This window comes from Diadema antillarum, unplaced genomic scaffold (assembly GCF_040938485.1).
Source record: "Diadema antillarum isolate AM-2024a unplaced genomic scaffold, OU_Dant_1.0 seq00001070_RagTag, whole genome shotgun sequence".
Lineage (NCBI taxonomy): Eukaryota > Metazoa > Echinodermata > Echinoidea > Diadematoida > Diadematidae > Diadema > Diadema antillarum.
The window spans coordinates 41,701-54,202 of NW_027271895.1; the positions used below are offsets into that span (position 1 = coordinate 41,701).

At 38.9% G+C, this 12,502-nt stretch overlaps 1 protein-coding gene across 1 annotated transcript in view; it reads left to right on the forward strand.

The window, feature by feature from the left end:
- LOC139743338 (uncharacterized) overlaps positions 1 to 12,502 on the forward strand; it is a gene marked incomplete at its 5' end in the record, with an annotated part of 200,183 nt that overhangs the window by 35,089 nt on the left and 152,592 nt on the right. Inside the window, 3 exons of the mRNA XM_071653828.1 lie at positions 1,658 to 8,722; positions 10,469 to 10,596; positions 11,263 to 11,497. Of these exons, the coding sequence (XP_071509929.1) occupies positions 1,658 to 8,722; positions 10,469 to 10,596; positions 11,263 to 11,497 (7,428 nt within the window). The remainder of the gene's footprint in view (positions 1 to 1,657; positions 8,723 to 10,468; positions 10,597 to 11,262; positions 11,498 to 12,502) is intronic.

Sequence of the window (12,502 nt, forward strand, 5' to 3'; positions counted from 1 at the left end):
CCTCGGGATGGACGGTGACCCCCTATTTTCTTTACATATTCTGAAAGCTTATGAGTTGTACAAAAAAGTAAATTTTCAAAATGATGTCATCAAATTTCAAGTTTACTCGAGCGTATCTCACTTATCCTTAGCTAATTTTCACCCAAATTTCAATATGTTGTAGCTTATGAAATGTTCTTTCAGAAGTGTAATTACACAATTTTGATTAGATGACGACATCACCTCGAAAAAATTGATTGAAGGTAACCTTGTCAAATTTGACCAGTTTACGTGTAATCTCTATGGGAGTGCAATTTTTATGGAAATGAAAATTGACATGACTATCTTTATCGAGCACCAGCTCACTTATGCTTCGGTGAATTTCTCTAAGATTTTAATATGTTATAACTGAGACGTAGGGCTATCGTTAGTGTGCCCTTCGTTTTTTCATACGTTGTCGGGATCACGTCAAAAAACTTGGTTGAAATTACAGTTTATCTTACATGTATTGAAATATTCCTTTCTTTTGCAACTTTATGTACAATAACTCAAGAAAAACATACCCTATCACCACCATATTTTGCGCATGTTTAGTTCATGTCACGAACATTATTTCATAAAATAACAACTACTTGATCAAACGCCATCTTGGGTATGTAAATTAGGGTCAAAGGTCATAGATGTTTCATCTTGTATCTTGGTGAATACATGTCCTATCTATCCCATATTTTGCACACACAAAGACCATGTTACAAAGATCATTTCACAAAATAACCACTTTTTGCCCAGATGCCATCTTGTTTGTGCAAATTGGGGTCAAAGGTCATATGTACTTTTTTCTCTATCTTCGTTATGACGTGTTATCTCTATGGGAAGGTATTTCTCTAGATGTGTAAATTGACATGATTGTCTTTATCGAGCACTAGCTCACTTACCCTTCGGTGAATTTCTCCCAGATTTTGATATGTTGTAGCTAAGACTTTGCGCTACCGCTAAAGTGCCCTTCGTTTTTCATTCGATGTCGGGATCACGTTAAAAAAATTGGTTGAAATTAAACCTTATCTTCTATGAATTGAGATATTTCTTTCTTTCTGCTACTTTCTTTGCAATAACTCAAGAAAAAAAACCTATCGCCCCCATATTTTGCACATGTTTAGTTCATGTCATGTACATTATTTCATAAAATTACAACTACTTAATCGGCCAACATCTTGGGTATGTAAATTAGGGTCAAAGGTCATAAATGTTTCATCTTGTATCTTGGTGAATACCTGTCCTATCTTTCCCATATTTTTCACATGTATAGACGATGTCGCAAGAATCATTTTACAAAATAACCACTATTTCATCAGATGCCATGTTGGGAGTGCAAAGGTGGGTCAAAGGTCATATGTACTTGTTGCTGTTTCTTCGTTATAGTGTATACAGAATTTGGTACCAAACATGGCAGATATGACTCCCTTTGCTAAATGAGAATCCAAACATCAGACGGCCAATGTCTCTAAACACAGATGAAACTTGTATGGTCATGCCTATTGCGATCAGTACTCGAATCATTGATTAAAAAAAATCGGATCACCTTAATTTGTCAGTGATGACAAATTACAATCTCTCGTTTGTATTGTGTCTTTGACGGTGAAATATGAACTGATATATATATATTTCTTTCCCTACTCAGGCCCTGTTGTGCCCCCAACAACTACAGCAAAGAGCACCACACTATTAGGTATACCTTTCACTACTAGTGAACACTCCGCGGTGACAGCTTCAGCATTGCCTGTTGTGATATCCTCTACAACTGCTCCTCCACCCACAATAGTAACGTCAATGGCTGATGCATCAACTGCAAAAGTTGATTCTACAAATAAGGTGATAACAAATCTACCTTCTCCTATGTCCACATCAGTAATTTCATCATCTAAGCCAACCACGTTACTTGCTACAGGGTCCTCGGCGGCTAACCCTACAACTGGGGTGACAATATCACAGCCTTCTGCTATGTCATCAACTAAAGGGACAACATCTGGGCCAACCTCCTCTCAGTCTCCTTTCTCTTCTAAGCAAACAACAATAAAAACAAGTTATGGAAAAGACATGATGACTGAGAATGCTTCAACAGTAAATCAACGATTTATCACATCCAAGCAGATGGGGACACTAACAAGTAGGCTTGTATCTGCATGGTTAACGTCAAACTCTTTTACAGGGGAAAATGTTATGGCTACTGGTCAAGAAGTAACACCTAGTCCAAGTGATACTTTGTCTTCAAATGTTACTGCACAAGCCAAAAACGTGACTGAGTTTATATCCACAACAGACCAATTAGTTAGTGTGAATGTCACTGGTTCTTCAGCATCTTCAAAATCTGCAGATGGATCAGCTCCACCTATGATTGAGCATACCATTCTTTCAACTATTGCAAACCTGTCAGAGATAAGAACACAGTTCACTCCTGTCTTTACCACAGTCGAACAGGCTATTACATCATCCATCCCAGCAGATGGCAACTATAGCACCATAGCAGAAGTTACTACTTTAGCTGCAGAACTTGAAAATCCAGCTTCTAGCATATCCATTGCATCACCAAATACAGACCAGCAAGGTTACACCATGAATGGAAAGGCTTCATTGGAGGCCACAATGACAAACTCAGTGGTGACAGAACCAGAATTTGTCACATCTGTCGGCAATGCTGTTACAAGCAATGGGACTCTCACAACAGGAATGAGCCAAATGAGTACTGAATCTGAAGAGGAAATAACAAGAATTATGGCAAGTGATATATTTGTAACTGGTTTTTCAGTTACACAGTCCAACACTGATTCGATAAAGGACACATCTACACAGATTGGTGAAGCACTACTGACAAAAGACAGCAAAACCCCACGTACTGATTATATAGTGACGATTGCTGATGAGAATACCATAGCACAGGCAATGCTTACTTCTTCTGCAGGAGAGGACATATTCACAGCAAAAACTTGGCCTGAAGCAACTACAACAGAGGAAGGGACATCACATCCCTACCCCTCTACCAGCCATGTTGATGCCATTTCAAACCAGTCTTTCACTTCTGAACAAAGTATGGAAGTAACAGTACCTTCTTTAACTTCAAGATTACTAGTGATTGGAACAGAAGGAATGACAAAAGCGATGACAACTTTTGAAGAAAAAAGTGAGTTTGCAACCAGCAAATTCTTTGGTTCTACCATTGGTAGTAACCAAAATTCTCAACATACTGTGCCTGGAACAACAGATGAAAGTGTTACTTTCTCTTCTACAGCATCATCCAAAATTGCATCAAAAGCAACACCAATTGCTACAGGGACAGTTCAGCAAACTGGAGAATTGCTCGGATCACAGTCACAACATCCTCCCGTCCAAGCTTCTCAAACCACATCTGTCTCACAGGGTCTCACCAAAAATGGACCCATTGATACAAATACACCAAATGAAATAACACAAGAAAGAGCCACACAGGAAATAACCAGTGAAATTCTGACAAGTGGATCCATTGTTACTGTTCAGGGTGAAAATTCTACCCCTAGTGGAGGAATGACATCTGAAACATTGGCAATGGAACATATCTCTCCAAGAAATGAAGAGTTTACAGATATAACTAGTAACATGGAAGCATTGATACAAAGTACTGCTGCACAAGTACCTCATGAAACTATCCCAGGTGATGCATATACACCCCAGCATTCAACAAAGGAATTTGAAGGTACAATTCCAGGAGGTTTTTCATCAGACTATTTTCATCATACTACAATGGCATCATATTCTACCTCAGGTGCCCCAGCTACTAAAGTTAGTACAGATGACAGTTATACAATAGAGGGAACACTGTTGAGTAAAGTACACACTCCCCTGCCAGTCTTCCTATACAATGCAACTGATGATAATCTGATACATTCAAACCCATCACAAACTTTCATGACAACTTCTGAGTATGGAGGTATAGACACTGGAACTGAAGAGGTGAAAACTGTTGATTCCTCCACTATTTTTCCTAATTTTCCAACAGATAGTACACATGATGTTTCAAGCATGTCATATGCTCAGACCAGTGGGCTCACACAGCAAACAAAGGCTAGTGCAAAAGTGTCAGCAGGCCATACAACATTGATAACTAACATAATAACAACAGATGAGAGCAAAGTCACCACTTTTGAAGAACGAAAAGAAGATATCACCATTATTGCTCCTGCTGTCACAAGTGAAGAGATGAGACCCATGAGCACTCTGAATGAAGCCATAGAAGTGAGCACAGGAGAACAACATGATTTCTCAGTAACTACAACCATGATGACCAAAATTTTTACAGAACTAAGTTATGAAAATTCTGCTGCTTCAGACAAAAAAACAGCATATACAAGTACATCAGATGGAGGTTCACACGTAGCAACAACAAGCAAGAACCAGGATGATATTACTTCAGACTTACCTAGTGATGTGTCCAGTGCAACTATTTCAGATTTTCAGACAGAAAATTCTGCTTTTACTTCTGAAAGCCAGCAACTCGGGAGGAATGGCTCTGATGTAAATACTAATATGTCAACTGATGTTTATGCAACATTTGATGTTGGCAGGCAGACTACAAGTTCTATTTTGACTGACACTGAAGATAGTAGACGCTTATCCACCGTCACAAATGAAGGAGGTCCACAACCATTTCTGACTGATACCAGTACAACTACTGTAGAAATGAAAGATACTCGGACAGATGGCCTCACAAATTCTCCCTTGCCAGATGTAAACAGTCAAATAATAAATCAGAGATTGCAGAGTGATGCAACAACTGAGAGTGAATCAGTTACAAGCACTTTAGCTGAAGTGGAGTCTCTGCACACAACGGTCACTGCTTCAACAGGTGCAGACGCTCTTGATATAACCTCATATCACATCTCTGCAAATGGAGAATCTACTGAGATCATTACACCAGCACCTCAAAACCCAGATGGCTCAATCCTGTATCAAACTGGCATGACTCTTATTACTAACGATGGAGCATTTCCTACAGCTACCCCATTATATACACAAACAAGGAAAGTAAAAGAAATTACTCTTTCCACAAGGGAGACATCTACTCTTAGAGAAGGAACTCATTACAGTGAAAAGACTGCACTTAACACTGGTTTCTCGTCAACAGCTTCTCCAAGTATTTCCAAGCTTCTCCACAAAGAGACAGAAGCAACAACCTCTCAAGAAGTAAGCACCAAAGATAGTACTGATGACAAGACTGGAATGATTCCACATGAAGGGCTTACTAGTGACTTTTTTAGCCCTGCTGTGGAAGAAATTGGCACAACAGTCGCTCAAAAGAACACGTCAAGCGTGGGAAGGGGCTCTGATGCTTCAACAACGGGACCATTTGGAGGAAAAAGTGTTACACCAAGCAAAGAAACCAGTTTAGAGACACAGTTTTCAGAAACAAGTGAAAGAGAAACTACTTCCAATTATGTAAACACAGCCATAACAGACAGTGGCCTAGTTAATATGACTGACAAGGGCACAACTAGTGAGGATGGTGCCTCTACACAGCAAGAGACAAGCTATTATACTTCAATCAGCGTACATCCGAGTCATCACAGAGAAGATACTATTCAGGGAGGTGTCACAACCTTTCAGAATGAGTTTAGGCAGACCACTCTGGGTGTTAGTATTACAAGAGAAATGTCCTCTAAATATGACATGTTATCAATGTCTGCTAATCCTTCAAGTGTTGCAGCAATTCAAAGCAGAACTAAAGTGAATGGGAATGATATATCGGAAGAAGTGACAGCTTCCTCGAGGAATGGTGACCACACTTCTTTTTTTTCGCAAACTATGCCTGAGGGTCCTGTAAATATTGTTGTGACTGAACAGAGTACAGTCAAAAGTGAGGAAACAATCATTCCAACACAGATACCTCCTAGCAGTGAGGCCAGAGATACATTTACTCATGACCTAAGTACAATAAGCAGTGATATAAGTGCAATGAGCAGTATGATTAAAAGCGAATATATCACCCCAGCACTCACCTCTATTTCAGAAACTAGCACTGAAGATGCATCTACAGAAGCAAAATCTTCTGATTTTATTCAAACCATGGCAGTGACAGAAGCAGGAGAAACAACTAGATCAGTGCCTATTGCCTCATCCATTACTGAAGAAATAGAACTTACAACACCTTTAACTGATGGAGTTTCAGATGTGGGAAATATGCACACAAGCTCTACATTAATGACAGTGCCCCAGGAATCAACGTCCCAGGTGCTCACTTCTGAAGGCAGTAGAAAGATCAATATGAAGACATTTTATGGAGTTCTGTCAACCATTGTAACTACCGCAGATCAAGCTTTTCGGACTAGTTCAGTTGGGGGTAAGAGCACAATGACACCAGCAAGTATTTCAGTTGAAAGTGGAGCCCCTGTTGAGGAAGATCATACTGTAGGCAGTATGATATCAACTCAGAAAAGAACAGCAACAGAGGACTTTCCAGATTCATTAACACAAGGGCCTACATTGAGTTCTACAACAGGGTTTAAGCCCCTTTATACTCTGGAAACAACAGTCCAGATGACAGAACAGGGAAGTACAGGTCTTACCACCCAATTTCCTGTAACTGAGGGAGTGACAGGGGATGAATATACGCTATCTATGCATACGTCATTATCAGTAGCTGATGGAAAGACCAGTGCATCTACAGAAGATAGCCTTGATACAGTGACTAATGTCATTACTCAAGATGGAGTCATTTTCTTAGCATCCACTTCAGTGCCAGTACAAACACATGGATTGTCATCCAAGACAGCAACAGAAACGTCAGCAGGAGTTCCAGTTGAGGTTACCACAAAGTCTCATTTTGCATCAACAGAACACGATATCATCAATATATCAAGCAATAGTGTTGCATCTACACAAGATATTCTCAATTTCTCAACTGAACCCAGAGTAACTGTGCAGGAAAGTGAAGGAATAATATCACAACACTCACTAACTCAACGGCTCTTTACTGCAACTCTGGGCTCTCTGCCAGTTTCAGACATTACTGCTGACCTTGCCATAACAGCTAAGAGTGAACTGATGAATGACATTGCAGGAACTCCAAGTGCTAGTTCACCATTGGGCTATTCTACATTGGAACCATTCACATCTGCCAGCCAAGATGAGAGCACTACTGGCCATCTTGTCCAGGAAACTAGTCAAGAAACGACCCATGAAATTTCCACATCACAACAACTTGCAGAGAAAACAGAACAAGAAGTGGAAACTACTTGGTCTCTAGTAACAAGACCAGGATCAGATATTGATGCAACACAAGATCCACTTGCTAATACCACACAGCCAACTGTTACAATGCAATTTATGGGTACAACTGATGGGCATACACAAAGCTTTAAGCCAACAGTGGTACCACATCTTGCAACGAGAGCATCATCCACTGAACCAACAAGGAAGCATAGAGCTTCATCACAACCAGTTGTGCCTTCTACAGGGCAACAAACTTTATCTTCACAGCAGTTTTTTCCAGGCACTCATGAATCTGCCATTTCAGACAATATCACTGATGATTCACACCAAACTGCACTGACCACAAAGCTTCCAATGTCACTTTCAACAACACAAACATTCATCACGCAAGACATGAAGACCGAGGCCAGACCAGGAGCAGAGACTGGGGAAATGATTCTACAATCAGAAATAACAGCAAAGCCTGTTACCCTTGTCACAACTCGACAACAATCTTTTATATCTAGGGAGCCGACAGTCGCAACTCAGACAAGGCATCCCAGAGATACAACATTTTCACAAACTACTCTTAAAGGCTGGCATAGAGTAACTACTCCAGTATCAAATGTGTCAGACCAGCAGTTAGTTCTTACATCACAATCAGACACAAGTACTGACAAATTTGTTGTCACAACTATAAAGCCTGAAGTTACAGAACCAACTGAGATTTCAGCAAAGCAGTCATTTACAACCACTTTGTCACACAGAGTAACACCACAAGCCTCTGATGTAACCACAAGGCAGCGAGGACATACCACAGAAATGACCATGACCACAGGGAACCAGCCTGTAGTTAACACAACAACTTACCCCTCATTTTTTTCTTCTGGGCAGTTAGTCACGACTTCAAAATCTCATCCTTTCACTGATCAACTAGTCATTACAACAGGGAAGTCAGTGGTGACAATGAATCTTGCAAATGTTACAACAAAAGAGCCTGAAGCACAAACAGAATCAATACTCATAACAACTGAAGAGCCAGCAGTTATGACGAGACAAACAGTTGTCACTACAAAAGAAGCAGTGGCTTCATCAAGTCAGGAAGTTGTATCAACACAGCCACCGCTTGCAACAGCAATATCGCCAATGCTGAACACTCGTCCAACAGTCAAAACAAGGCATCCAGAGGTTAACACTCCACCACAGGTTACTACAAGAGATCAGGTATATTTCACTAGTCAGCCATCAACCCCTAAGACAGGGCAGCCTGCTAGGACAGCTACAGCAGCTACACACTTGACAACAGGAGGTAGTTTACAACATGGAATGACACATACACAACCACAAAGTTCTTCAACAGCAGCACTACATACTCCAACACAAGTGTATTTTAGGACAACACCAGCATTCGTGACTCAACCTGCAATAGTTTCCACTGATAACACTACCACAGCTGATGGACTCCTGAAATATACTTCACAGCAGACAATGAGGACTATGGCAAGGACCACACTGGAAGAAGCTCAATGTAAGAATTAAGACAGTCTAAGAAACCACATTTTTGTGTGTTTACACTGTATTGGTTTTATTTGTCACCCTGCATCACAAAACGAGCAAAAAGTCGCCAAACATGGGTTTTTAATTAAGGGCAGATTCTGAAAGAGTGCTAAGACTCGAAAGCTTTCAAACAATGTATAACTCAGTTCAAATGGACTCTTCTAACCTATCTAGATATTGGAAAGAAAACACACACTCTGGAAAAGGATGAACTGAGAAAAGAGGCTGTGAAGTATGCAGAGTCTATTCGAGCGCTTATTTTTTACCAAGCTGTGCTAGCTGCACTGTGAATGGGACAGAAAAACAGGATGTAAACCACTGGAGCAACAATGAAGGGATTATCAAATTAAGCTGAAATCAACCATGCGCTGTTCGTGATTAATGCCAACTTTCAAAGCAGTAGCACCAACCTTTCAAAAGTTTTTAAAGTTGAAATTGAAGAATGTGCAAAGGATTTTCAAAAAAGGAGAAGGGCCTTTATTGAAGATATAGCTGATCACACTTCTCTACAAACAAGGTTGTAGAAAAGCAGCTGAAAAGACACTCTCCCATTCATTTCATGATTTGGTTGACCCATTTCACCTTTTGGAGTCCTTACCTCTCAAGGGCCACAACTTTTTGTTGGTTTTGTGATGCACTGTCAGTATAATTGTCTCATGAAAGAGAGTAAGAAATGTGTGCTTCTTTCATTCATTGTTCATATAGTTTCAGTCATTTCAGTTGCAGAATTTGGAAAATCTAAACTGGAAACTGTGAAAAGTGATTGGTAAATTGAACAACACATTAAAGAAGATAAGAGTACATGTTTCTGTCTCAATTTGGCAACGTTTTGCAAATTTAGTGGATTCAAAGTATTTACTATTTAAGTAGTAGGGGGTAATTTCCCTCATACGGTATCATCACAAATATTAATTGGGTGCAAGGTGTGAATAGAGCATGTGCCAATGGGCTCGCAACCTCTTTTCTGATACACAAAAAAGGCACCTGAACGGGGTCAGAGAAAAGCAAAATCCACTGAACTCTGTTTTGATCACTATGTACAACTCCATAAATGTTTTATAGCAAAATAAGCTCACACTACATTGGAAAAAAAGGTAGATAATACTGTGGTACATGCAGTGTTCATACAGAAACAGAACAGATGTTGATAGAAGAAACTGTAATCTTTCTATCAAAGCCATTTTTCTGAGCAACATAACCCAAATAAACATGAATTTAGGCCACAAATGCAGGCACTCTTGTCTACATTTTGGGAACCTGGTATACCAGGTTGCCATATATCAGTTGACCCCCATGGGAACATGGCAACATTTTGATACAAATTCTAGGGGTGACTGTATAATGAGAAATGGTCCAAAAATTTTGGAATACAGTGATTTTATTGACCTGCATGGCATGTAGAGGTATGGCATTTTGTACTGCAGTTTCAGCTCTCCAGAAGATGAGTTTTTGCCATCTTGTGTCATTAATCGTTTTTGTTATGGTGATGAGGATTTTGCCAATAGATTATTTTGGATGGGAGTTTTATTAAATGCTTTTACATCAAATATGAGCCCATCCATGGATGCAAATTTGTGTACAGATGATGGTTCCTGGTAGGTGTATGTTCATTAATGTACCTTTGTTACTCTTTAGATTTTGACATTGCATGCAAATTCCTCACTAGATGCAGTATATAGGTACAAACTGAGATGAGTGGAATCTTTGTTTGTTTCAGATGCAGAGGTTCTCACAGCAACTGTAACTATATTGAAAATCAATGGTATCGAGACATTTGTGTCTATGGAGATGCGCAACCAATCCAGTCACACCTTTTTCAACTTCCAAGCGCAGTTATGCAATGCAGTGAGTATATACAGGGTATAGGACATTAATAATCTGATTATCAGACTGAGGTTCAGGGAGTATTGTACAGTTGTTAACAAGGTGTTCGTGCAATGATGTGTATTTCAAGCCTTTTGTATATGAGGGTATGAAAATGTCAGTGGTTGTATAACAGTTTTAATCTTTTCTGGATGATGGAGAAATGCAATATAATTATATCCCATTGAAATTAACACCAAAAAACTCTGGCCACTAATTGCATACTGATGCATAAACAAAGCTGAAATCATTAGAATATCGCACATAAATGTAACTCTGCATCTGCCAACAGCTGCAGCAAAGGCTTGATGGCATCAGGAATAATGCTTGGCTTTCAGACTCAAACAGATACAGGCATCTTGAAATTTTTGCACATTTCATGCAGCAAGAAACTAGCAATAATAAAACATGTCAATATTTTTGCTTGCCCTGTGTTCCAGTAATTAATGCCTCAATTCTGTAGCATATAAAACATGTGAAATTCATCTTTAATACCCAACTGAGCAGAAAAAAATGACTCGTGTGAAAATATCCACTATTGCAGTAAAAATGCTTCTCAATGCAAATGCAATTTGCCTGATGCAGAGTCAGGTACCTGACATTCCAAGTATACAGACAACAAAATTTGATTTCATTTGTTCTCTTTAGCTGCTGGAGTACTTTGTAAGCCTCCCCATCAACACTGTTGGCATCATATGCAGAGTAACGAGCCTGGTGAATGGTAGCATTATTGCATCTCTGGAGTTTAATGTGACAGCTGGCACACAGGATGATGCTCTCAATAGGGCAACCCAGATTTATAATGCTCAAATCACAAGCAACACTGTCATCACTGATCCTGTCAGCAGAAATGAGTTCACCCTGGCTACCTTCACTGTCAATGGTATGTCATTGTACTGTACTTGAATGTTTGCAGAGGATGGTATTTCATTCAAATTTAAGATATCATTAATGATTCTTTGCATTTATAAAAAATGAAACAATGTTTATGTATATGTATATTTATATGTACTTAGTTATGTACAATATGTCACTTGTAAGTGACATTTGCTTAGTGTTTAGTGGAAGCATAGAAGGTTAGAAAACTTAATTATGAAATGTTTTACCTGAAACAAATTTAGCGTAAGTTACCATATTGTGCACAACTCCTAATCAAACTTTAAATACTACCCTTACTTTGAAAGAATTTATCAGTAGAAAGCTGATTAATCTGTCAAATACTTCTTCACAAAGTAAATTTTGAGATTCCCATATGCATATTGTTCATTGAATTACTTAACTTGGAAATGCACTTCATTGTAAACACTGCATAAACATGTGCATGTTTTTGGCAAAACCACATACATTTGTATCTCTGTTTTGACACTTTTGAGGATATTCATCGTGTAGATTTTTAACTTCTTACCACTGTATTTTTTGACTTGACATGCTGTGTGTGATTTGTGTAATTCTTTTAATATTCACACACATACACAAATGAAATCATGAGTTTTATTTTATATCAGATTTTCTTCAGATACATGGTTAAGCCAACATAATCATAACCATTTTGTTTAGCATTCGTTTGGTAAAATCATATACATGTATGTCAGAGTAACCATCATCACTCCACCCGTTGTTTTGGCAAAACTATGTTTTTGCCAAATAATGTAGCAGCTGATGTAGGCCTTTTAATTTGACAAAACCATGTATCTTGTAGAACAGAGATATGTGGTTTTGCTAAATCATTCAGAGCTAAAATCAGAAATTGCTAAAATTTATATTCATATAATTAAAGAAATAAAGTTGAGTTAAAGGCCTACAATGTGACAAATTAGCCATGTGTTCACAAACCTATGCATCTCTGTTTCGGCCCATTTAAAATATTTGAAGAAATAGATGTCCAAGT